Source organism: Trichosurus vulpecula, chromosome 6 (assembly GCF_011100635.1).
Source record: "Trichosurus vulpecula isolate mTriVul1 chromosome 6, mTriVul1.pri, whole genome shotgun sequence".
Classification (NCBI taxonomy): Eukaryota; Metazoa; Chordata; class Mammalia; order Diprotodontia; family Phalangeridae; genus Trichosurus; species Trichosurus vulpecula.
The window spans coordinates 54,981,712-55,009,247 of record NC_050578.1 but is presented as its reverse complement, the minus strand read 5'-3'; the positions used below and the strand labels follow the sequence as shown (position 1 = coordinate 55,009,247).

Genomic DNA, 27,536 nt, shown 5'->3' with positions numbered 1-27,536 from the left:
AAAAAACCACTGACCTGGAAAACAGATCCAGGAGAGATGATTTAAAAATTATTGGACTACCTGAAAGCCATGATCAAAAAAAGAGCCTAGATATCATCTTTCAAGAAATTATCAAGGAGAACTGCCCTGATATTCTAGAGCCAGAGGGTAAAACAGAAATTGAGAGAATGCACTGATCGCCTCCTGAAAAAGATCCCCCCCAAAAAACTCCTAGGAATATTGTCACCAAATTCCAGAGCTCCCAGATGAAGGAGAAAATACTGCAAACAGCCAGAAAGAAACAATTGGAGTATACACACACACACACACACACACACACACACACACACACAGAGGGCACAGGGTGAGTTGAATATGAAGGGATGATATCTAAAAAATAAAATCAAATTAAGGGATGAGAGAGGAATATATTGAGAGAGGGAGAAAGGGAGAGATAGAATGGGATAAATTATCTTGCATAAAAGTGGCAAGAAAAAGCAGTTCTGTAGGAAGGGAAGAGGGGGCAGTTGATGGGGAATATGATATTCCAGACGTCAATGGAGGGACTTACTAAAGTTGAACTGTTTTGTTTTGTTTACATTCCTACATGGAAAGATGATGTGTATAATTCATGAGACCTCACTATTAGGGTAGGTGTATATATATATATATATATGTATATAGACAGAGGGCACAGGATGAGTTGAATATGAAGAGATGATATCTAAAAAAATAAAATCAAATTAAGGGATGGAATAGGAATATATTGAGAGAGGGAGAAAGGGAGAGATAGAATGGAGTAAATTATCTTGCATAAAGGTGGCAAGAAAAAGCAGTTCTGTTGGAAGGGAAGAGGGGGCAGTTGAAGGGAAATGAGTGAATCTTGCTCTCATCAGATTTGACCTGAGGAGGGAATAAAATACACACTCAACTCGGTATCTTACCTCACAGCAAAGTAGTAGGAAGGAGATAAAAAAGGGGGGATGATAGAAGGGAGGGCAGATAGGGGGAGGAGGTAATCAAAACCAAACACTTTTGAAAAGGGCCAGAGGCAAAGGAGAAAATTGAATAAAGGGGCATAGGATAGGAAGGAGCGAAATATAGTTAGTCTTTCACAGCATGAGTATTGTGGAAGGGTTTTGCATAATGATACACATGTGGCCTATGTTGAATTGCTTGCCTTCTTAGGGAGGATGGGTGGGGAGGGAAGAGGGGACAGAATTTGGAACTCAAAGTTTTAAAAGCAGATGTTCAAAAAAATGTTTTTGCATGCAACTAGGAAATAAGATATACAGGCAATGGGGCATAGAAATCTATCTAGCCCTACAAAAAAGTAAGGTAAATGGGGATGGGCGGGGGGATGTGCGGTGACAGAAGGGAGGGCTGACTGGGGAATGGGGCAATCAGAATATATGCCATCTTGGAGTGGGGGGGGAGGGTAGAAATGGGGAGAAAATTTGTACTTCAAACTCTTGTGAAAATCAATGCTGAAAACTAAAAATATTAAATAAATTAAAAAAAGAAACAAAATCAAATAAAATCTATTCATCAATTATTTAAATGAGACTTCCCAATCCAAAATGGACCCTGTAAACTATCATCTTTTAGAACACAGACATTGCTTTAGCTTGTTTTGGAGTTACACAAAATAGAAAAAATAAATCAAACCAGATTGTTTCCAATTATTCTCAATCTCTGTCCATAGCTAAAGCTCTTGGGAAATAAATTACTAGAAATCCATGTATCTGCATGTAGCTAAGTAGCATGATTTTATGGTTATAATTATTTCTTGGTATAGTTGTAGATAGGTTATAAATAATTACCTATCAGGCACTGCACAAAGCACTTTATAAGTATCTGAATTGATGAATGAGATACATGAGGTTAAGACCTATCACTTTCACGTTGGAGAGGTCAGGAAAGACTTTCTGGAGGAAGTGAGTGGCCCCTGATCTGGGCAGACTGAAGGAAGAGAAACATTTAAATAGAGGAGAGAGGGAAGAGAAGGAAATTAGAAAATAGCTAGTAGTCCAGTTTGGTGGGAACGTATAGTGTATAAATGGGAGTGATGAGAATCAAGGCTTGAAAAGTAAGCTGTAGTTTAATCATGGAATCCAGAATCCAGAATGAGGCATTTGTATTTTATTCCAAGGCCGTAAGTAGGAAACCACCTGTTGACTGGTGTGATCAGACTTATACATTAGCAAGATCAATGCTGTTGCTGTGTGAAATATTCTGGACATTTCCACATGGATGGGTGTATCTTCTCTGGAGGAGTTATGACAGGATATGTCCAAGAATGAGACAGCATCGGGCAGGTTTGGACTGTGATCTGCATCATTGGAGGGAGTATCCCCATTGATGTATCCACAGATACATCTACTCCATTAGAGGGAGTGTCTACACTGATGTATTTGCAAAGAAACTGAACTATTGAAGGAAAAGACAGATAGAAGAGTAGAAGAAATATTAGGCAGCGAGACCAGTTGGGAGCTATTTCAATTTTTCAGGTGAGAAGTGACAAAGGCCAGGTCTAAGGGGGAGGCGGCCCTGTAAAAAGCAGGAGAGACGAGGTATAATATATTGTGGAGAAAGAAATTGACAGGACTTGGCAACTGATTAGAAATGAGGGTGGACAGATGTCATAGTTAAAGATGACTCTGAATTTTCAAAGCTGGGCACCTAGGAAGACATGAGAAACAGCAAAGTAGGGACCTGGGACAGGGTTGGGGTTCTACGTCTTAGAAATGTTGTGTTTAAAGTGCCAGGGGAACCCTGAGGTAGATTGGTCTAACAGGCAGTTTGAAATCCAGAAATTTGGGGACTGGAAATATGGATTCAGGAGTATGAAAGCTGAACCCATGGCATTGGATGAAATCACTAAGGAAATGAGAACAGGGACGAGAGATGAGAATCTAGAACAAGTCTTGGGAGAGACAGACACTTAAGGAGTAGGAGAAAGAAGAAAGACTCATGAAAGAAACTGAGGATGTCCAGATAGGTGGGAGAACCATGTAGTATCGTAAGTCAAGGGATGAAGAAATAACTACAGAAAGGTAGGGGGCAAAGGCAGGCAGGAGGGAGAAAAAAGGTTAGTGGATATAGCAATTAAGAAGTGGCTGGATGCTTTCAGTCAGAGTGAACACAAGGGAATGTCAGAGATTTTTGACTTGGAGAGGCAGCCTGGTAGAGTGGATATACTAGTGAACTGAAAGTTAGAAGACCTGAGGTTCATATCCCTCCTCAGATACTTCATAGCTGTGTGCCTCTGAACAAGACACTGAACCTCTCTGTCTCCTCTGTAAAATGGGGGTAATAATAACACCTAACTCACAGGGCTGTTGTGAGGGATAAATTATATTCTAACACATGATGCTTTGTAAACCTCAAAGTGCTATGTAACATTTGCAGCCAGGTGCTCTGTCTCCTTCCTTCTCTTGGGGGGCCATTTTTATTCTGCTGTTTCTAATGTAAAGGTCATTCTCTGTGGTCAGCTATCATCTTATCCAACCCATACAGAAGCTCCAGCCTTTCTTTAATCTTCTTTGCCCTAACAGAGCTTTGAAAGCCTCTCCTGTTACCTTTAGCTTCACTTGCCAGCCTCAGTTCATTCTGGGCTTTTTCCATCCTAACATTTTTAAAAGGCCAAGGACACTCATATTCATCCATCTTTTGTATCTATCTTTTCCAAAATGGTTCCCTCTGCATGATCTCTTCAGGTGACTGTTCCTCTTTACTGGATTTACTTCCTTTTGTTTCTTCGGAATTTTACTTCCTAGACTCTCAAAATCTGCGTCAGCCATTTCCTCTGCAGGATTGTAGTCCAAGGGACCCTATTTACCCTTCCTCTAATCTCTGAAACCTGCTCTCCCCAAATCTAGGCTGCGTGTCAAATTCAGCCTAATTGATCCATCTCGATTGCAGACTCTAGGAGAGGGTGATCACTCCTACTACCTTCTCAGCATCCCAGGGTTCCTATCATTTCCACCCTTGTACCTATTTCTTCCTTACTGGTCATATCAGACTTCCCTCGCTTCCTTTCTCCCCTTACCATATCTCATCAGTTGCCAAGTCTTGTTGGTACTATCTCTCCTAGTTGTCCTTTCTCTCCACTCATATGACCTCAGCTCTACCTCAGCTCCTCATTGCTTGGTGATCTCATCAGCTGCTGTGGATTCAATGATCATGTCTAAGCTGATGATTCTCAGATGTATTTATCTAATCCTAATCTGCAATTGTCTATTGAACATCAGGAATTGGATGTCCCATAGATATCTTAAAGTCAATATGTCCAAAACTGAACTCATTACCTCTACCTCCCCCTCCCCCTGTAGCAATCTGTGCTTCCTAATTTCTTTATTACTCTTGAGGCTACCACTTTTCTTCCCAGTCACCCAGGCCTGCAATTTTGGTATCATCCTCAATTCATCTCCCTCTCTCATCCCTCCCTCCCCATCCAATCAGTATTCCAGACCAATTGTTTTTATCTTCTCAGTATCTCTTCTATATGGCCTCTTCTCCTCTCTGATACTACCACCCTAGTGCAGGCCCTCATAACCTTATGCCCAGACTACTGTAATAGCTGGTTGGGTTTTCTTGCTTCATCTAATACATCATTGATACTTCATCTACCAAAGTCATCATCCTGAAGTTAAGTCTGACCCTGTAACCCCTACTATTCTGTATACTTCAGGGCTTCCCTTTGACTAGACTACAGTCCAGAGGATCAAATATAAAATCACTGGTTTTTAAAGCCCTTTGTAGCCTGGACCCTCCCTCCCTTTCCAGTTCTCTAACACCTAACTCCTGTTCCACCAACCCTATCCACCCCTGCCCCCTTCCCACTAGGGACTCTTGTGATGCAGTGACACCAGCCCCTTTGCTATTCCTCACACAAGGCCCTCCATCTCCTGACTCTGTGTGTTTGTATTGGTTATACCCCATGCCTGGAATACTCTCCCTCCTTGCTTCAAGTACAAGATAAAATCCCACCTTGTACAGAGAGCCTTTCCCAATCCCACTTCATGCTTCTGCCTTCCCTCTGTGACTATGTCCAATTTATCTTGTACATGAGCTTGCCTTTCCAAAGCTGTTTGCATGTTGCTTCCCCTCACTAGACTGTGAGTTTCTTGAGAGAAGGGACTGTTTTTGCCTCTCCTTGTATCCCTGGTACTTAGCACAGTAACTGGTACATAGTAGGGGCTTAATAAGTGCTTCCTGGCTTGACTCTTAACTGGATTCACTTGGCAGTCCATCTCCTGCCCAGGCTGTTCTCTGTGCCTGGGATACTCCTTCTCTCTCTGCCCCTCAATATCCCCAGCTTTCTTTAAGGTTCAGCTCCTATGGGAAGTCTTTCCTTATTCCCCTAGCTCTTAGTATCCTCTCCCTCCTGCTCAAATTATCCCACATATAATGATGTGTCTACCTGCTGTCTACATACACTCTTTATATAATGATCTGCCTACACGTCCCCAGTAGAAATATCTTCTTCGTGATGGGGATGCCTTTATGGTTAAGGAGATACTAAAAGGGGACAGAAAACAAGAATAAGAGAAGGAAGAAACACCAAACACCCTAAAAGACACAGAGGAGGAGGGCTCAAGGGGATAACTGGAAAAACTAACTTTGGCAAAGATGAGGTCCACCTCATCTTCTGAGAAGGGAAGCAGAGGATAGCTAGCTACCTAACATTTATGTAATGCTTAGTATTTGCCATGCACTGTACCAAGCACATTATAATTCCTATCTCATTTGGGCCTTACAACAACCCTGAGAGGAAGGTGCTATTATCATCCTCATTTTATAGATCAGGGAACTGAGGCAAACAGAGATGAAATAACTTTCCCAGGTCACACAGCTAGTAAAGTATCTGAGACAGGATTTGAACTCAGGACTTCCTGACTCCCTGCCTGCCACTTTAACCATTAGGCCACCTAACCACTGGATAAACCACTGGGTGAAGATACAGGCTTTGTAGGCTGGGAAATGAGGAGTTTAAGACATATGCTTTCAATCTTCTCAGGGGAGGAGAAGGTATAACTGTTTTGAGCAGAGAGGTGAGATGAAGTTAGGAGCTAGGAAAGAAAGTTTCTTATGGAGGCAGTTTAATTAAGATCCATACAAGGAAAGCCAGGCAGCAGTGAAGGCTCAATTGAGGTCAGCTATGGGGCCTGATTAAAAGGTCTATTACAGGGCCAAGATTCTAAAGAGAGGGAAGTGAAGACAGATGTTTCATTTTCTTGGAGAATGAGACAGGGTTTGGAAGAGACTGGGGAACTGGACCTTATATTCAATTCAAAGAACAAGCTAAGAAGACTGAAGGCAATGGGAGAGGTAGACAGACAGAAGACGTTGTGCTCATAAAAGAATCTGAACATCAGAGTTCAGCCTTTAAGACTGAGAATAGTTCAGAGCAATGGTAATATCCCAGGAAGACCACCTTCCATGGGTAGTTGAGAGTGGAGATGAAGGACATGGGAGGTGAAAATGCTGATTAACTGGGAGATCAGAATGCTAGAAGAATCATCATGATGAATACAGAATTCACCCTGAAAGATGGCAGTTGTTGTGCTAGAGAGAACTATAATATGTCAGTGGTTCTAGAAGAACAGAGAGTGACTTGGAAGTTCACAGGTGGTACAACAAGAAGGATCTGAACAGCATGACATAACTGGATAGTACTTCCTACACACAGCAGGCACTTAATACATGCTTATTAATTGATTTGATTACTGTATTACTACAATACATATTGATAGAACTTCACATTAAAAAAAAAGCCCAGTCACAAGGGGGACACTGGCCTGGCATTGAGAAGCCTTGACTCCAGCTCCAGGCCCAACAGATTACAAGCTCTATGACCTTAGCCTACTCACTTAACTTCAGCTTCAGTTTTTCCATTTGCAAAAAGGGATAAGAGTTGCCTGGGCTATCTAACAAGGCCCTGAGGATCCAATGAGGTAAGTGAATGGAAGGCTGCATGGTCTCCCCACCCTCAGCTACCTCTAAAAGCCTTTGGTCATGGCTCCAGTCTACAGCTAGAACACCCTCTCATTTGTGTTCAGCCAACAGTAGTTAATCAACAGGGCAAAACACTTCTCACCAGGGCGTAGCTCTTCAGACTTTCTTTCAAATGGTTTACTTCCATCTGGAGAGCCTTCTCTGTCTCCTTCAGGGCATCTCTTTCCTTGATGACAGCGTTCATTTCACTAAGACTTGAATCAAGTTTCTGAGTCAGGTCTAGTTTCTCTGTCTCTACCACAGACAACATGTGATTCATGTTCTTCAGCTGCTCCTCCAAATGACACAACAATTGCCTTTGAAGCTCAGTCTCCTTCACTTCTTCTCTCATACTGACAAGGTTCTCTTCTGTTTCTTGAAGCTTTAGGATATTGAGACATAGATTAAAAAAAAAAGGTAACTGGTATGTGAGTATAGAGGTAATTTTGCTAACACTTCTATAAGGTAGCCCACAGACACCTAGTCTATAGTAAGCTTCATTAAACATGTAGCTCTTAGCTTTTGTTGTAATTCATTATTTGTTTTCTCTAGATCTCCTTGAATACTAAAGATGTGAGCATCCTTTTCTGACAAATCCCCTTTCAATTTATCAGTGATCATTTGCATCTAAATACAAAAAGTCATACTGGACTATAATGAATATGAGAAATTCGGAGATGTCTGTATGGAAAGGGTCACAAGAACTCACACAGAACAAAATAAGTAGAATAGAAAAATATATATGATGACGATAACAATAACTGGAAAGTTTCACTAAAAGGAAACTGAATACACAGTAAGCAAACTATCGCATGTAATCCTCAAAAAAATCAGGAGAAAAAAAGGGTTATCGCTTCCCAAGTTATGGCTAGGGAAAAAAAAATTGTAAACAGGGAAGAGGTAGAAGGGGCAAAATGATTCAAAATTATGATTCAGTGTCAATGCCGTAAAAATGACCACTACCTAAATCACTGTACAGTTTTGGTGCTTCAGCAATCAAATTACCAATTTACAGAGCTAGACAATACTAATTTTGAGGAATAAAATTTCAGGAATATAATGCTATATAGGAAAAAGGGGTAAGACCTCAGCTGAAGTTATCAAAATTCTATGCAGATCAGTGAAAAAACCTAGACTTTAATTGTTATAAATGTAACTAATGAAATAATAAATGCAATGGAATTACAATAAAATTAGTTGATCATGGAAATAAATTTGGTCTTATTCAAGAAAAGTTACTGAATTCTTCATACCCTTTGACACAGAAATCCTACTCCTGGGATGCTCTCTCTCAGGAGAAGGGAAGCAATACTGACAAGCAAAAAAAGAGACATATATAGTATTATGTCCGTAGAAAATTATTTATGATAACAAAGAACTGGAAAGGAAACATGTGCCCAACAAATGTGGAATGGACAGGCAAATTACCATGTGATGACTATAATGGCATTCCTTGCTAAAATGTAAGGAATGCTGAATATGAAGAATTCAGAAAAGCATGAGAAAGCTGAGCCAAAAAGACAATATATACACACAGACTGGAAACAGAGTCAATGAGGAGAAGCAACAAAATTCTGGTTAAATACAATGGTCACTGCTACCACCATGATGCCAAAGTTAAAGGATGCTCCTCTTTCTGTTAATACGCAATAATCTGCTTGGAATACATTTTCTAATTGGGTTTGCCTTCAGTGCTTTATCAGAGATAGATGGACTTTCTACTTCCTTTTGGTCTTCTAAACTCTATTATTGGAAGAGAAAATATTACTGCATTTGGTGAATTTCATAACTACTCCATACATTTATTTATAGCACTTAACTATTTTTTTTTACAAGTATGTACAAAAAGAATACTGCTCTGAAGTATCTTACTCAGTGCATATTTCTTGTTAGTGCCATTTGATTCAATACAACAAGCTTTTGTTAGGTACTTTCTATGTTTAAAGCAATGGGCTAGGTGTAGAGAATACAAAGATGAAATAAAATTAGTTCTTGCCCCCAAAGAATTTACATTTTTACTATGGAGCTACAACATGTGCAAAGAGAAATACATGATAATTTGAAGAGAATATGAAAAAGTCAGGGGAATCAGGAAAATTTATCCACAGGAAGTAATACATAGCCACGTAAGTTGAGGATTCAAAGGGGTGGAGGCAAGGAAGATAAGCATTCTAGGCAATGGGGACAATCTGCGCATTGGCAAGAGATGGATTGGTGAATTCTGAGAGAGGAGATAAACCAGGCTGGCTATAATGTAGAGTAAATGAGGGGAGTAACATGAAATAACTTTGAAAAAAATAAAGATTATTGAGTAAGGCATGGCCAGATCTGTGCTTTAGGGATATTAATTTGGAAGCTTTGAGGAGGATAGACTGGGGAAGAAGAAGCAGGGAGACCAATTAGAAAGCTATAGCAATAGTTGCAGTGAGAAGACAGAGAAGGAACAGATATGAGAAGTGCTACAGAGGAAGAGTGTTAAGACTTGTTCCCTAATTACATATAGGAGGTGGGATGGTGAGGAAGAAGGAAGAGTTGAAAATGACTCAAAGGTTGTGAACCTGGGAAACAAAGTATATCTGCTGAGATTGGCACCGACATTTTGGAGAAGGAGCGGGAGGGAGAATAAAAAAGACGAGGAATGAGTTTGGGGGGGAAAGGAACTCTGTTTCCAAATATGCTGAGTTTGAGGTACCTATAAGACATCCAGGTAGAGCTTTCCAGTGGAGGACACAGGACTTATACACTAATTACTTAGAGAATTCTAGGGAATCAGCAAAGAAGCTACCTAAGACAAAAGCTTTAACAAAATAGCAGTTTACAAAGCAAAACTACAAAAAATTAGCAGCCTTTCTATAGAGAAATAAGAAAATCCCCAAAGGCAATAGCTGAAATGAAGTCCATACTAATTAATTACAAAATACATAAAATAGTTGGTCTAGTATGTCAAGGGGTATGAAGAAGGTACTGGAGAGGTTCACATTTCCTTTAAGACTATCACAAAGCTTACTTTGGAAAGGTCCACCATACTTTCCAATAATATTAAAGCAGTATACACAGAGTCCTGTCAGAAAGTTATCCATCTCGAAAAACCCAAACCTACCTTTACCTGCAGTTCTGCATTGGTTTTCTCTAAAATGTTTTGACTCTTTGATACCTCTGAAATGCATTCTTTTAGTCTGTCAATCATATCCTGGTTTTCTTTTAGACGCATATCAGCAAATGTTAATTCTTCTTGCGTTTCTTGATCCTATAATATTAAAGAAAGATCGAAGATTATATTTATAATAGTATTATCCTAACACATTTTTGTCCTTTCTAAAAGACTAGGTTCTCATAAAAACATATTTGCTAGAAGGTGAGGCTTACCTTGGCTATGAGGTCCCTTATGGTTTCTTTCAGTTGGTCACTCTCTATGTGAAGAGCTTCTTGTGTCTTTGTCAGTTCATTTCTCTCCGCAATTACAGATATCATTTCTTCAACACTGGCTTGGAGTTTCTGAGCCAGCTCCAGGTTTTCTAACTCTATCCTCTCCAGGGTAGAATCTTTGGATTTTAATTGTTCCTTCAACTGTTCCATTTCCTTCATTTTTTCTTGATCTTCATTGACATTAAAAATTTGCTCTTGTTTTGCCTGAAGTTCTTGAATCTTGTGAGAAATGGAAAAATATTAAGTACATTTAATTTAGCATGCAGTTAAATAGTTGTATTAGGAAAGGCTCATGATGCTGCCTAACATGGTCAATGCAGTAAGTTCAGAAGTCAATTATTTAACCTTGCAAAAAAAAAAAAAAACCCACCTTTTCTAGAAGTTCAGCACTAGTTTTCTCTAGAGCTTCTTTCTCTGAAATGCATTGTTTCAATTTGTCAGTTATCTCCTGATGCTCCTCCAGATCCATCTGAGCAATTTTTAGTTTTTCTTGTGTTTCCAGATCCTTTTGGGAGTGGGGAGGAAGGGAAGAGCCAAGAAAAATATTTATACTAAGATTATGCAGACACTACTGTCTAATTTTTGGAATACTAGTCTCTCATTAAACCATAGTTATTAAATTAGTGACAAGGTGATGCTTACCTTAGCCATGAGGTCCCTTATGGTTTCTTTCAGTCCATCCCTCTCTAGGTGAAGAGCTGCTTGTGTCTTTGTCAATTCATCTCTCTCCTCAGTTACAGATGTTGTTTTTTCAAGACTTGCCTGGAGTTTCTGAGCCAGCTCCAGGTTTTCCATCTCTATCCTCTCCAGGGTAGAATCTTTGGACTTCAATTGCTCCTTCAAATGTTCCACCTCATTCACCTTTTCCTGAGCCTCAGTGACTTCTTTTCTGATATTAAAAACTTGCTCCCTACTCTCCTGAAGCTCTTGAATCTTGTTTCAAATAAGAAAAAAAAAATACTTCAGTATAAACAGTTATGTTCTGAAAGGCCCACTGGGCCACTCAAAAAGATTAAGTCATGGTATTCACAACCTCATTGGTTAACCAGACACAGAAAAAATAAACCCATCATCTCCCTCCCAACTACTCTGCCCTGGGTTTCTCACTTCTCTACATGTTCAGAAGAGTTTTACACCCTTACAGATGTATACTTTGTACACACTTCACCAGCCCTCCACCCCCACCTGCCTCCTCCACATTAGGTCTCCCTTTCATTCTCCTTTTTATAATGTAATTGTTCTCTTTTACCTTTTCCAAACCAACTTTGTGGTTTAGAATTACTCCACCACATTTAGCCCCAAACTCTGTTTCACACTGCCTTAGTAATGTAGACAGTTTTAAGAATACTGATAACATTTTCAAGTTTATAATAAGTAAACAGTTTGACATTAATGAGTGCCTTAAAATTAGTCTTTAATGTTCTCCACAGGACAAAGTGAGGCTGGTGACTTTGCACAGACTTCCCTCACTTAAACCTAATTCCCTTGCAAGTCATGACATCACCTTCATGATACCATGGTCCTCTTTGAGAAATAACAAAAATATTTCTCCTGGATCTCTTATATCAAATTTTCCATTGAGTTCTGGACTTTCTGTTATAAATACATGAAAGTCTTTCAGTTCACCAAATATTCTTTTTTTTTTTCATTCATGATTTTCTTTTTTAAAAAATTGTTATTTAATATTTTTAGTTTTCAGTATTGATTTCCACAACATTTTGAATTACAAATTTTCTCCCCATTTCTACCCTCCCCCCCAACTCCAAAATGGCATATATTCTGATTGCCCCGTTCCCCAGTCAACCCTCCCTTCTGTCACCCCACTCCCCCCCATCCCATTTTCCCTTACTTTCTTGTGGGACAAAATAGATTTTTATTCCCCATTTACCGTATATCTTATTTCCCAGTTGCATTCAAAACCAATTTTTTTTAACATCTGCTTTTAAAACTTCGAGTTCCAAATTCCCTCCCCTCTTGCCTCTCCACCCACCCTCCCTAGGAAGGCAAGCAATTCAACATAGGTCAAACATGTATCACTATGTAAAACCCTTCCACAATACTCATGCTGTGAAAGACTAACTATATTCTGCTCCCTCCTATCCAGTCCCCCTTTATCCAATTTTCTCCTTTGATCCTGTCACTTTTCAAAAGTGTTTGCTATTGGTTACCTCCTCCCCCTATTTGCCCTCCCTTCTATCATACCCCCTTTTTTATCTCTTTCCTCCTTCTTTCCTGTGGGGTAAGATGCGCAATTGAGTGTGTATGTTATTTCCTCCTCAAGTCAAATCCGATGAGAGCAAGATCGACTCATTCCCCCTCACTTGCCCCCTCTTCACTTCCTACAGAACTGCTTTTTCTTGCCACTTTTATGCAAGATAATTTACCCGATTCTGTCTCTCCCTTTCTCAATCTCTCAATATATTCCTCTCTCATCCCTTAATTTGATTTTATTTTTTTAGATATCATCTCTTCATATTTGACTCAGCCTGTGCCCTCTGTCTATATATATATGTGTGTGTGTGTGTATGTATGTATGTATATATATATATATATATATATATTCAACTACCCTAATACTGATGTCTCATGAATCATACACATCATCTTTCCATGTAGGAATGCAAACAAAACAGTTCAACTTTAGTAAGTCCCTTCTGAATTCTTTTTCTTGTTTACCTTTTCATGCTTCTCTTGATTCTTGTGTTTGAAAGTCAAATTTTCTATTCAGCTCTGTTCTTTTCACTGAGAAAGCTTGAAAGTCCTCTATTTTATTGAAAAGCCATATTTTGATGGAGCATGATACTCAGTTTTGCTGGGTAGGTGATTCTTGGTTTTAATCCTAGCTCCATCGACCTCTGGAATATCATATTCCAAGCCTTTCGATCCCTTAATGTAGAAGGTGCTAGATCTTGTGTTATCCTGATTATGTTCCATAATACTCAAATTGTTTCTTTCTGGCTGCTTGCAGTATTTTCTTCTTGATCTGGGAGCTCTGGAATTTGGTGACAATATTCCTAGGAGTTTTGTTTTTGGGATCCTTTTCAAGAGGCTATTGGTAGAGCCTTTCAATTTCTATTTTACCCTCTGGCTCTAGAATATCAGGGCAGTTTTCCTTGATAATTTCTTCAAAGACGGTATCTAGTCTCTTTTTTTGATCACGGCTTTCAGGTAGTCCAATAATTTTTAAATTATCTCTCCTGGATCTATTTTCCAGGTCAGTGGTTTTTCCAATGAGATATTTCACTTTTTCATTCCTTTGGTTCTGTTTTATAATATCTTGATTTCTCATCAAGTCACTAGCTTCCACTTGCTCCAATCTAATTTTTATGGTAGTATTTTCTTCAGTAGTCTTTGGACCGCCTTTTCCATTTGGCTAATTCTGCCTTTCAAGGCATTCTTCTCCTCATTGGCTTTTTGGAGCTCTTTTGCCATTTGAGTTAGTCTGTTTTTTAAGGTGTTACTTTCTTCAGTATTTTTTTGGGTCTCCTTTAGCAAGTCATTGACTCGTTTTTCATGATTTTCTTGCATCACTCTCATTTCTCTTCCCAATTTTTCCTCTACTTCTCTCACTTGCTTTTCCAAAACCTTTTTGAGGGGCATAGCCAAGATGGCAGCTGGAAAGCAGGGACTTGCGTGAGCTCCCCACCAGGTCCCTCCAAAAACCTATGAAAAATGGCTCTGAACAAATTCTAGAACTGCAGAACCCACAAAATAGCAGAGGGAAGCAGGGAGCCTGGATGGTCGCTGAATGAGGTCTATCACGCATGGATTGGAGGGGAGCAGAGCCCAGTGTGGGAGGCAGCAGGACCAACCAGACCAGGAGCCGGGTGGAACAGGCCCTAGCACCCTGAACCAGTGAGCTGTGGCAGTTACCAGACTTCTCAACCAACAAACACCAAAGACAACAGAGCAGGTTAGTGGGAAAAGCTGTGGGGGACAGAGTTCGCGGTTCAGCCACCGCCCCAGGGGCAGTGGGGATGGTGCAGCTACAGAACTACAGCTGCAGCAGTTTCTGGCCCCAGGCCCACCTGGTGGGAGGAATTAAGTGGTGGATCAGAGCAGGAGTGCAGAGCCTGCTTAAGATTTGCGTCAGGTCCAGGTTGGCGGTTCTTGGGGAAGGAGGAGTGCTGGTGTGGCAGAGATGGCTGTATATAAATACCTCTGAAATCAACAGTGCAACCTCTCCAGTTTGGAAAAAAGTACTCTTTGCTCTACAAGAAATCATACCCTGACAAAAAACCCAAGGGTCATGTAAGTTGGGTGGGAACATGGCCAGGCAGCGAAAATGCACTCAGATTCAGTCTCAGACTTTGGAATCTTTCAAAACCTTTTTGAGCTCTTCCATGGGCTGAGACCAATTCATGTTTTTCTTGGAGGCTTTTGATGTAGGCTCGTTGACTTTGTTGACTTCTTCTGGCTGCATGTTTTGGTCTTCTTTGCCACCAAAGAAATATTCCAAAGTCTGAGTCTGAATCTGAGTCCGTTTTCGCTGCCTGTTCATGTTCCCAGTCAACTACCTGACCCTTGAGTTTTTTGTTGGAGTATGACTGCTTGTAGAGTAGAGAGTACTTTGTTCCAAGCTCGAGGGGCTGCGCTGTTGTTTTCAGAGCTATTTCTACACACCAAGCTCTGCCACAACAGCACTCCTCCTCTCCCAAGAACCACCAACCTGGACTGCAACTCAGATCCAAGCCGACTCCGTACTCCTGCTCAGATCAGCCATTTAATTCCTCCCACCAGGTGGGCCTGGGGCCAGAAGCAACTGCAGTTGTAGCTCCGGAAACAGCCTCAGAGTTGTACCACCTCCACTGCACCTCGGGCGGTGGCTGATGGTGAACTCCTTTTTCTCTTTCCCAGCAGCTTTTTCCACTAACCTGCTCTGTTGTCTTTGGCATTTGTGGGTTGAGAAGTCTTGTAACTGCCACAGCTCACTAATTCAGGGCGCTATGCCTGTTCCACCCGGCTCCCAGTCTGGTTGGTCCTGGTGCAGCCCATGTTGGGCTCTGCTCTGTTCCACTCCAAGCTCCATGCGATAGACCCTTCCCAGCAACCATCCAGGCTGTCCTGGTGTGGAGCCCTGTTTCCCTTTGCTATTCCGTGGGTTCTGCAGCTCTAGAATTTGTTCAGAGCCATATTTATAGGTTTTTGGAGGGATCTGGTGGGGAGATTATGCAAGTCCTTGCCTTTCAGCCGCCATCTGGGCTCCACCCCCCCCCCCCCCCTTTTCATTCATGATTATGCTCAACTTTGCTGGGTAAGTTATTCTTGGATGTAACCCCAGATCTTTTGCTCTTTGAAATGTGATGTTCCAAGAACTATGATCTTTTAGAGTAGAAGCTGCTAGGCTTGTGAAATCCTGACTGTATTTCTGCAGTATTTACACATTTTCCTCTTGGGGTCTGCTGCAGTTGATGAATAGTAGCTCTTTATTTCCATTTCACCCTCTTCTAGAACGTCAGGGCAATTTTCTTATAATTAACAATTTATTGTAATATTTCACATAATATTTAATAATTTCTTATAATATTTGATTATAACCTTCGTGGAGTCTGACAATTCTTATATTGTCTCTCCCCAATATGTTCTCCAGATCAGTTGTTTTTCTAGTGAGATGTTTCAGATTCTCTTCTATTTTTTCTAATTTAATTATTTCATGGTATTTTATAATGCCATTCAATTCCTCTTGCCCAATTCCAGCTTTCAAGGAGTTATTTTTTCCTCAAGACTTCGGACTTCTTTTTCTAATTGGTTAACATTCTTTTCGCAATTTTCTTGGATTATTTTTATTTTTTTCCCCTAGTTTTTCCTCCATCTCTCTTGATTTTTGAATTCCTTTTTAAGTTCTTCTAAGAACAGTTTTTGGACTTGGGACTATTTGATGCCACTCTTTGGGGTAGGAGTGGCTTTTTTTACCTCACTATCTTTCTTTATACATGAACCCAGATCTTCTTTTACACCAGTAGCTCTCTTTGGTTGGGTTCCTTTTCCTTTGCTTATTCATTTTTATTTTTAGCAACTTATTTTAAACTTGAGTTCTGGGTAATATTGCCGTAGCCTCCTTACAATGTTCCTTTTCTGTTATTTCCTGAATTGTGTCCAGGGGTTTAGGGGGAAGGCATGGGGTGGGGGGAGACTCTTGGAGGGGTGGGCACAGTGAGGGCTGGGAGGGTAAGGGGAGAAGATAAGTAACAGGAATAGGATAAAAAGAGAGTCTGAGAAAGAAAACAGTGAGTAAAAATAAGATGGAGGGAAATTCACAAACAGTAATTATAACTGAATGTGAATGGGATGTTTATAGCAGCTATCTTTTTGGTGGAAGTAAAATAGAAATTGCAAGGATACCCATCAATTGGAGAATGTGTGAACAAGTTGTGATGTATGGTTGTGATGGAAGACTATTGTGCCATAAGAAATGAAGAGCTCAATGATCTTAGCTTAGCTCAATGAAAAGACTTGCACAAAATAATGAGGAGTAAATTGAGCAGAACCAAAAGAACATTGTATACAGTAATAGCAATATTGTTTTAAGAATGACTTTGAGTGTCTAAGTCATTTTGACTATTATTAATCCACAAATTAAAAATAAAGGACATATGAAGAAAGATGCTATCTGAATCCTGAAAAAGAACGAATAAATAGAAGTATGTATAGAATAATTTTACATTATATGCCTATATATGTCTAATAGTAGCCATTTCTAGAATGGTGTAGAGGAAATGAAGAAAAAAAGGTAATTTACAAGATAACTTTGCTATATATTTGTAGGGAATAGCAAGTTGCACATGACAGATTTGCAGTTTCATTTGCAATCATCATTTTTATTGTACTGTGTTATGGAAATGCTTGTTTTGTTCTGTGAACTGAAAAGAAAATAAATTTGTAATTTAAAAAAAAAGGGAAGAAACCTACCCTTTCCTGCAGTTCAGCATTAATTTTTTCAAAAGCTGCTTGAGTCTCTGATACTTGAACTGTCTTCTCTGAAACACATCCTTTTAGTTTATCAATAGCCTCTTGGTGCTCCTTCAGATGCATCTCAGCAACTTTTAGTTTTTCTTGGGTTTCCAGATCCTTTTGGGAATAAGGAGGAAGGAAAAATTCAAGAAAAACATTTATAGTAAGATTGTACAGACACTACTGTTACTTTTTTGGAATATTAGACTCTCATTAAACCATAGTTATTAAATAGGTGACAAGGTGATGCTTACCTTAGCTATAAGGTCCCTTACGGTTTCTTTCAGTTGGTCCCTCTCTATGTGAAGAGCTGCTTGTGTCTTTGTCAATTCATCTCTCTCCTCAGTTACAGATGTTGTTTCTTCAAGACTTGCCTGGAGTTTCTGAGCCAGCTCCAGGTTTTCCATCTCTATCCTCTCCAGTGTAGAAGTTTTGGACTTTAATTGCTCCTTCAAATGTTCCACCTCATTCACTTTTTCCCGAGCCTCAGTGACTTCTCTGACATTACAAATGTGCTCCTGAAGCTGTTGAATCTTATTTCAGATAAGGAAAAAAAATACAAATTTATCATAAACAGTTATGTTCTGAAGGGCCCACAGAGATACTCAAAAAGATTAAGTCATAGTATTTATGACCTCAAGGTTTATCTAGCCACAAAAAAATAAACCTATTCTCTACCTCCCAAAACTCCCACCCTGGCTCTCCAGTTTTCACTTCTTTACACATGTTCAGAAGACTTCTCCAACCGTTCCAGATATATAGTTTCCTTTTCAACTTAGAGGAGAGTAAGGCTCCAACATTACCACCCCCCCCAACTGCTTCCTCTGTATTAGTTCTTCCTTTCATGCCACCTTTCTATAATATAATTGTTCCTTTTTACCTTTTCCAATGCAATTTTGTGGCTTAGAATTATCCCACCATATACAACTCAGCCCCAAACTTTCTTTCAAAGTACCTTAGTAATGATGACAGCTTTAAGAATACTGATAACATTTTCATATTTATAATAAGTAAACAATTTGACCTTAAGGAGTGCCTTAGAAATAGTCTTTAATGTTCTCCACAGGAGAAAGTGAGGGTGGTGACTTTGTACAGCCTGCTCTAACTGAAAATCTAATTTCCTTGCAAGTCATCACATCACCTTCACAATTTGATGGTCATCTTTGAGAATGAAGGACAAAAAAGAACAATATGTCCTCTGGATCTTTTATATCAAATTTTCCATTGAGTTCTGGACTTTCTGTTATAAATACCTGAAAGTCTTACAGGTCGTCAAATGCCAATTTTTTTCATTCAAGATTATACTCAGTTTTGCTGGGTAAGGTATTCTTTTTTTAATTTTCATTTAGTATTTTGTTTTTCCCCAGTTACATGTAAAGAGAATTTTAACATTCATTTCTAAAACTGAGTTCTGAATTCTCTGCCTTCCTCCCCCTCCTTATTGAGAAGGCAATCAATTCAATAGAGGTTATACATGTGCAGTCATGCAAAATACTTCCATGATAGTAATGTTATAAAAGACTGATTATATTTCCCTACACCTTATTCCCTCTCCCCCATTTATTCTCTCTCCTTTCACCCTGTCCCTCCTCAAAAGCATTTTGCTTCTGATCACCCCCCCCCCCATTCTTTTCCCTGACTACTTTCCTGTAAGGTAAAATAGATTTCTATACCCAACTAAGTGTGTATATTATTCCATCTTTCAGCCAGTTCTGATGCAAGTAAGGTTCGCTCACTCCCTCTTACCTCCCCCTTCTTTCATTCCACTGAAATTTTTCTTGCCTCTTTTATGTGACATAATTTACCCCATTCTACCTTTCCCTTTCGTTTTCTCCCAGCAAATTCCTCTCACCCCTTAATTTTATTTTTAAGATATCACCCCTTCCTATTCAACTCACACATGTGTCCTCTGTCTATAAGTACTCCTTCTAACTACCCTAATAATGATAACGGTCTTATGAATTACAAATATCTTTTCATATAGGAATATAAACAATCTAACTTTAATGTCTCTTATGATTTCTCTTTCCTATTTACCTTTTCCTGCTTCTCTTGAGTCTTGTATTTGAAAGTCAGATTTTCTATTTAGCCCTGGTCTTTTCTCAAGAATGCTTCTATTTCATTGAATATCCATTTTTCCTCCTGAAGGATTATACTCAGTTTTGCTGGGTAGGTGGTTCTTGGTTGTAATCCCAGCTCCTTTGCCTTCAGGAATATCATATTCCAAGCCCTCTAATTCTTTAATGTAGAAGCTGTTAAATCCTGTGTTATCCTGAGTGCGGCTCCATCATACTTGAATTGTTTCTGTCTGGCTGCTCGGAATATTTTCTCCTTGACCTGGGAACTCTAGAATTTAGCTATAATATTCTTGGAAGTTTTCATTTTTGGATCTTGTTCAGGAGGTGATGGGTAGATTATTTCAATTTCTATTTTACCCTCTGGTTCTAGAATATCAGGGCACTTTTCCTTGATAATTCCTTAAATGATGATGTCTAGGTTATTTTTGAGATCATGGCATTCAAACAGGCCAATAATTTTTAAATTATCTTTCCTGGATCTACTTTCCAGGTCAGTTGTTATCCCAATGAGATATTTCACATTGTCTTCTCTGTTTTCATGCTTTTGGTTTTGTTTTATGATTTCTTTGATTTCTCATTAAGTCATTAGCTTACATTTGCTCCATTCTAATTTTTAAGGAATTATTTTCTTCAGTGAGCTTTTGAACCTCCTTTTTCATTTGTCCAATTATGTTTTTTTTTAAATTTAAATTTATTTATTTAACATATTTAGTTTTCAGCATTGATTTTCACAACAGTTTGAATTACAAATTTTCTTCCCATTTCTACCCTCCCCCCCACTCCAAGATGGCATATATTCTGGTTGCCCTGTTCCCCAGTCAGCCCTCCCCTCTATCACCCCCCTTTCCCTTCCTTTCTTGTAGGGCAAGATAAATTTCTATGCCCCATTGCCTGTGTATCTTATTTTTTAGTTGCATGCAAAAACTTTTTTTTTTGTTTATGAACATCTGTTTTTAAAACTTTGAGTTCCAAATTCTCTCCCCTCTTCCCTTCCCACCCATCCTCCCTAAGAAGTCGAGCAATTCAACCTAGGCCACATGTGTATCATTATGTATAACCCTTCCACAATACTCATGTTGTGAAAGACTAACTACATTTTGCTCCTTCCCAACCCATCCCGCTTTATTGAATTTTCTCCCTTTACCCTGTCCCCTTTCCAGTGTTTGTTTTGATTACCTCCACCCCCATCTGCCCTCCCCTCCATCATCCTCCCCCCCTTTTATTTTATTTTTTTTTAATCTTCCTCCTTCTTCTTTCCTGTGGGGTAAGATACCCAACTCAGTATGTATGGTATTCCCTCCTCAGGCCAAATCTGATGAGAGCAAGGTTCACTCATTCCCCCCTCACCTGCCCTCTCCCCTCCTACAACAGAACTGCTTCCTCTTGCCACCTTTATGCGAGATAATCCACCTCATTCTATCTCTCCCTATCTCTCTCTCTCAGTATGTTGCTCTCTCATCCCTTAATTTCATTTTATTTCTTTTAGATATCTTCCATTCATCTTCAACTCACCCTGTGTCTGCTCTCTCTCTTTTACATATATATATATACATATATATGTATATATATATACATATATATATATATACATACACATATATATACATAAACATATATATGCATATTCCCTTCAGCTACCCTAATACTGAGGTCTCATGAATCATACATGTCATCTTCCCATGAAGGAACGTAAACAAAACAGTTCAACTTTAGTAAGTCCCTTGCAATTTCTGTTTCTTGATTACCTTTTCATGCTTCTCTTGATTCTTGTGTTTGAAAGTCAAATTTTCTATTCAGTTCTGGTCTTTTCACTGAGAAAGCTTGAAAGTCCTCTATTTTATTGAAAATCCGTATTTTGCCTTGGAGCATGACACTCAGTTTTGCTGGGTAGGTGATTCTAGGTTTTAATCCGAGCTCCATTGACCTCCGGAATATCGCATTCCAAGCCCTTCGATAGCTTAATGTAGAAGCTGCCAGATCTTGGGTTATTTTGATTGGGTTTCCACAATACTCAAATTGTTTCTTTCTGGCTGCTTGCAGTATTTTCTCCTTGATCTGGGAGCTCTGGAATTTGGTGACAATATTCCTAGGAGATTTCTTTTTGGGATCTATTTGAGGAGGCGATCGATGGATTCTTTCAATTTCTATCTTGCCCTGTGGCTCTAGAATATCAGGGCAGTTCTCCTTGATAATTTCTTGAAAGATGGTATCTAGGCTCTTTTTTTGATCATGGCTTTCAGGTAGTCCAATAATTTTTAAATTATCTCTCCTGGATCTACTTTCCAGGTCAGTGGTTTTTCCAAGGAGATATTTCACATTGTCTTCCATTTTTTCATTCCTTTGGTTCTGTTTTATAATATCCTGATTTCTCATAAAGTCACTAGCTTCCACTTGCTCCAATCTCATTTTTAAAGTAGTATTTTCCTCAGTGGTCTTTTGGACCTCCTATTCCATTTGGCTAATTCTGCCCTTCAAGGCGTTCTTCTCCTCACTGGCTTTTTGGAGCTCTCTTGCCATTTGAGTTAGTCTGTTTTTTAAGGTGTTGTTTTCTTCAGTGTATTTTTCAGTATTTTTTTGGGTCTCCTTTAGCAAGTCATTGACTTGTTTTTCATGGTTTTCTCGCATCCTTCTCATTTCTCTTCCCAATTTTTCCTCTACTTCTCTAACTTGCTTTTCCAAATCCTTTTTGAGCTCTTCCATGGCCTGGGGCCAGTTCATGTTTTTCTTGGAGGCTTTTGTTGTAGGCTCTATGACTTTGTTGTCTTCTTTAGGCTGTATGTTTTGGTCTTCTTTGTCACCAAAGAAAGAATCCAAAGTCTGAGACTGAATCTGGGTGTGCTTTCGCTGCCTGGCCATATTCCCAACCAACTAACTTGACCCTTGAGTTTTTCAGTGGGGTATGACTGCTTGTAGACTAACGAGTTCTATGTTCCACGTTTGGGGGGGAGGTGCCAGCTCTGTCAGACCCGCACTACTCCTTCCCCAAGAACCCCCAGGCCAGGCTGGGCTTAGATCTTCAGCAGGCTGTTGCACTCCTGCTCTGATCCACCACTTAATTCCTCCCACCAGGTGGGCCTGGGCCAGAAGCAGCAGCAACTGTAGCTGCCCCACCTCGGCTGCCCCAGGGGCTGGAAGCCGAACCGCGAACTCCTTCCACTCCCGCAGCTTTTCCCACTAACCTTCTCTGCAGTCTTTGGTGTTTGTGGGTTGAGGAGTCTGGTAACTGCCACAGCTCACATATTCAGGGAGCTAGGGGCCCCATCCGCCTGACTCCAAGTTTGGTTGTTCCACGCTGCTCAGGCTGGGCTCTGCTCCACTCCGTTCCCAGCTCCCAGCTCCGTGTGGGATAGACCTCACCCAGAGACCATCCAGGCTGTCCTGGGCTGGAGCCCTGCTTCCCTCTGCTGTTCTGTGGGTTCTGTCATTCTAGAATTGGTTCAGAGCCATTTTTTATAGGCTTTTGGAGGGACTTGGTATGGAGCTCACACTAGTCCCTGCTTACCAGCCGCCATCCCCAATTATGCTTTTTAAGGCATTCTTCTCTTCATTGGCTTTTTGGACCTGTTTTGCCATTGGTCTAGTCTATTTTTTAAGGTGTTATCTTCTTCAGTATTTTTTCAGGTCTCCTTTATCAAGCTATTGACTCATTTTTCATAATTTCTTGTATTAACTCTCATTTCTCTTCCCAATTTTTCCTCTACTTCCTTTACTTGATTTGCAAAATCCTTTTTGAACTCTTCCATGCCCTGAGAAGCATTGATATTTCTCTTGGAGGCTTTGGATATAGGACCTTTGACTTTGTTGTCTTCTGAGTGTGTTTTGATCTTCCTTGTCACCAAAGTAAGATTCTGTACTCTGAGTTTTTCCCTCTTCTTTGCTCACTTTCCCATCATATTACTTGACTTTTTAATTCTTTGTTAAGGTAGGGCTCTACTTCCAGTGTGGAGGGTGAACTGTCCCAAGTTTTAGGGGTTTTGTGCAGCTGTTTTCAGAGACACTTCCAGAGACGTGTAAGGTTTGTTATTCCAAGGTGGTATGATGAAAGGAGAGGTGTTTACTCTTCTAGTCTGTGCTCTGGTCTGTGAGAAACCAGAAGCACTCTTTTCTGTTCCAGAATTGTGAGGAGGGTTGTCCTCTCTATTGCTGCTGAAAGTTCTGCTATGCTAGTGCTTCTCCTTGTACCATATTATGGCAATCAGACTTTTTGTTGTTCTCCCCTTTTGGGATGCTAAGACTATCAAGTCTCCCCTTTGTTTGAATTGGGGGGAAACCTTTTGCTGCCTTTGTCTTGGAGTATTTCTCAGCTATTTCTCATCACTGAAGCAATCAGAAGTAATTTACTTGTATATGATGTGATGCTGGGGATAAGAACTTTCACATACGCAGCCTGGGTGAGGTCATAGCCCTCAGGGCACCAAACAGGATATAATTGGGGGGGGCTTGGTGTTTGACTTTTGTGGCTAACTCATGGAAAGAGTATTGAGACTCTGGGCAAGCCGTAACTGCCCCCCGGCTTTGATAACGCAGACGGATATTGGTGTTTCTTTGGTAAATCAGACAAGGTCTGTCTGTTGATATTTGTAATTTCTGTTTGTATTTGCCTTGAAGTCCAGGGGGCTGATCTTTTCCACCAGAGCTAAGTGACTGATATATGTATGTTTGATTAAACTGAGATTGTTAACCCCTTAAAGTTGCTTTCCTTAGAAAAGCAGATCAAAGAATCTGTGTTAGCGGCCTTCTGTGTGATGGTTGCTGTTGGTCTCACATAGCCACAGTAGCTGCTAGTAGATTGTTGCTACACACTGGGACTGCCAGCCAGGACTGCAACCCAGACTGAAGTACGGGCAATGCAACAGGGTCCTGCCTTAGTGCTAGCTGTAACCTTTTTCCGACCAGTTGTTCGATTCCCTTACTGTCTGTAGGCTGAGAGCTCCAAAAGCAGGTGCTGTTGTTGCTGGGCTAATTCAGTCACTCCCAAGACGTGCTCCTGGTTTGCTGGGGCCATGGCTATGCCTGCACTGGACTATGATCCTCTATCACCCAGGTCTGACAGACCTTTCCTGCTGACCTTCTAGGTTGTCTTTGCTGTCTGTGAGCTGAGAAGTGTGGAAACCACCACTGCTGCCAGTGATTCAGTCCCCTGAGCCCAGCTCCAGGTTTGCTGGGGTCTGGGCTGTGCTTATTCAGCCTGTGCTGGACTGTACTCTTCTCTCAGCCTGTTGCAAAAGACCTTTCCTGTCGACCTTCAAGGTTGTCTTCGGCTGGAAATTTGCTTCACTCTGTCTTTTTGAGGGTTCTGCTGCTCTAGAATTTGTTTAGAGTCATTTTTAAAGGTATTTGGAGGGATTCTGAGGAGAGCTCAGGTGAGTCCCTGCCTTTACTTTGCCATCTTGTCTCCACCCCTTGGTAAGTTATTTTTGGTCACAACCCCAAACATTATACTTCAAACAGCAATTGTTTTTTTTTCTTGTTGCTTGCAATATTTTCTCCTTAACCTGGGAATTTTTAAACTTTGCTATGACACTCCTGTAAGTTTTCCTCCTGGGATCTCTTGCAATTGGTGAACAGTAGATTGTCTTCTACTTCTACTTTACCTTCTTGTTCTAGAACTTCAGGGCAATTTTCCTTAACAATTTCTTGTTGTATTGTATCTAGACTCTTTTTTTTGATCATAACCTTTATGGAGTCTGACAATTCTTATATTGTCTCTCCCTGATATGTTCTCTAGATCAGTTGTTTTCCTAATGAGATGTTCAGAATCTCTTCTATTTTTTCTAGTTTTATCATTTCATGGTATTGTATAATGCCATTCAATTCCTCTTGCCCAATTCCAGTTTTCTTTTTTTTTTTCTTTTTGGAGGGGGGAAGGCAGGGCAATTGGGGTTAAGTGACTTGCCCAAGGTCACACAGCTAGTAAGTGTGGCAAGTGTTTGGGGCTGGATTTGAACTCTGGTCCTCCTCACTCCAGGGCCGCTGCTCTACTCACTGTGCCACCACTCACTGAACCCAATTCCAGTTTTCAAGGAGTTATTTTCTTCTTTAACATTTTGGACCTCTTTTTCCAATTGGATAACTTTCTTTTTATAACTGTCTTGGATTGCTTTTATTTTTTCCCCTAATTTTTCTTCCATCTCTCTTGATTTTTGAATTCCTTTTTAAGTTCTTCTAAGAACTCTTTTTGGGCTTGTGACCATTTGATGTCACTCTTTGGGGTGGGAGTAGCTTTTTTTTACCTCACTGTCTTTCTTTATACATGAACCCAGATCTACTTTGGCTGGGTTTTTTCCTTTGCTTACTGATTTTTGTTTTCATTTTATTTTTGGCAGCTTATTATAATAAGATTTTAATCTTAACCTTAATCTTAAGTTGTGGGTAATATTGCCCTAGGCCTCATTACAATGCTCCTTTTCTGTTATTTTCTGAATTGTGTCCAGGGGTTTGTGGGGGAGGAGATGGGGGGCTGCTGGGCTGAAGTAGGGGCTGGGAGGGTAGGCAGAGAAGATAAAGTAACAAGGATAGTGTAAAAAAGAGAGTCTGAGAAAGAAAACAGTGAGTAAAAATAAGATGGAGGGAAATTCACAAACAGTAATTATAACTGAATGTGAATGGGATGTTTATAGCAGCTATCTTTTTGGTGGAAATAAAATGGAAATTGCAAGGATACCCATCAATTGGGGAATGTCTGAACAAGTACTGGTGGATGTTTGTGATGGAATACTACTGTGCCACTAGAAATGAAGAGCTCAGTGATCTTAGGAAGGCATGGAAAGACTTGCACAAAATAATGAAGAGTGAAGTGAGCAGAACCAAGAGAACATTGTATATAGAAACAGCAATATTGTCTTAAGAATGATTTTAAGTGCCTAAGTCATTTTGACTATTATAAATCCACAAATTAAAAATAAAGGACATATGAAGAAAGATGCTATCTGAATCCAGAAAAAGAACTAAGAAATAGAAGTATCTATGGAATAATTTTACATTATATGCCCATATATGTCTAATGTTAGCCATCTCTAGAGTGGGGTGGGGGAAGTGAAGAAAAAAAAATTTACAAGACAACTTTGCTATATAGTTGTAGGGAATAACAAGTTGTACATGGTAGATTTGCAGTTTCATGTGCAATCATCCTTTTTATTGTACTGTGGTTGGGAAATAAAATAAATTTGTGATATCAAAAAAAAAAAAGAAACCTACCCTTCTTTGCAATTCAGCATTAACTTTTTCAAAAGCTTCTTGAGTCTCTGACACTTGAGCTGTCTTCTCTGAAACACATTCTTTTAGTTCATTGATTGTGTCTTGGTGCTCCTTCAGATCACTCTGAACAATCTTTAGTTTTTCTTGTGTATCTAGATCCTTTTTGGGTGGGGAGGAAAGATTCAAGAAAAATATTTGTAGTAAGATTATACAGACAGGGGGACAGAGCCAAGATGTCAGCTGGAAAGCAGGGACCTGTGTGAGCTCCCCTCCAAGTCCCTCCAAAAACCTTTAAAAAATGGCTCTGAACAAATTCTAGAACTGCAGAACCTACAAAATAGCAGAGGGAAGCAGGGCTCCAGCGCAGGAAAGCCTGGATGGTCACTGGGTGAGGTCTATTGCCCACGGAGCTGGGAGCAGAGGCGAGCGGAGCCCAGCATGCACCAATCAGACCAGGAGCAGGGCAGAACAGGCCCTAGCACTCTGAATCAGTGAGCTGCGGCAGTTACCAGACTTTTCAATCCACAAACACCAAAGACAACAGAGAAGAACTGCAGAACCCACGAAGTAGCAGAGGGAAGCAGGGCTCCAGCCCAGGACAGCCTGGATGGTCGCTGGGTTAGGTGTATTGCACACCAGAGCTGGGAGCAGAGCCCAGAGTGGGCGGCGGCAGGACCAACCTGACCGGGAGCTGGGCTGAACAGGCCCTAGCACCCTGAATCAGTGAGCTGTGGCAGTTACCAGACTTCTCAACCCATAAACACCAAAGACAACAGAGAAGGTTAGTGGGAAAAGCTGCGGGAGTGAAAGGAGTTGGCCGTTCGGCCACCACCCCCGGAGGCAGCAGAGGTGGTGCAGCTACAGAACTACAGCTGCAGTAGCTTCTGGCCCCAGGCCCACCTGGTG

At 40.3% G+C, this 27,536-nt stretch overlaps 1 protein-coding gene across 1 annotated transcript in view; it reads right to left on the bottom strand.

Moving 5' to 3' along the window:
- CENPE (centromere protein E) overlaps positions 1-27,536 on the bottom strand; it is a 109,127-nt gene that overhangs the window by 26,975 nt on the left and 54,616 nt on the right. Inside the window, exons 30-35 of the mRNA XM_036762331.1 lie at positions 26,631-26,789; positions 17,610-17,888; positions 17,314-17,472; positions 11,047-11,337; positions 10,079-10,225; positions 7,082-7,369 (exon numbers count right to left, since the gene is read on the bottom strand). Of these exons, the coding sequence (XP_036618226.1) occupies positions 7,082-7,369; positions 10,079-10,225; positions 11,047-11,337; positions 17,314-17,472; positions 17,610-17,888; positions 26,631-26,789 (1,323 nt within the window). The remainder of the gene's footprint in view (positions 1-7,081; positions 7,370-10,078; positions 10,226-11,046; positions 11,338-17,313; positions 17,473-17,609; positions 17,889-26,630; positions 26,790-27,536) is intronic.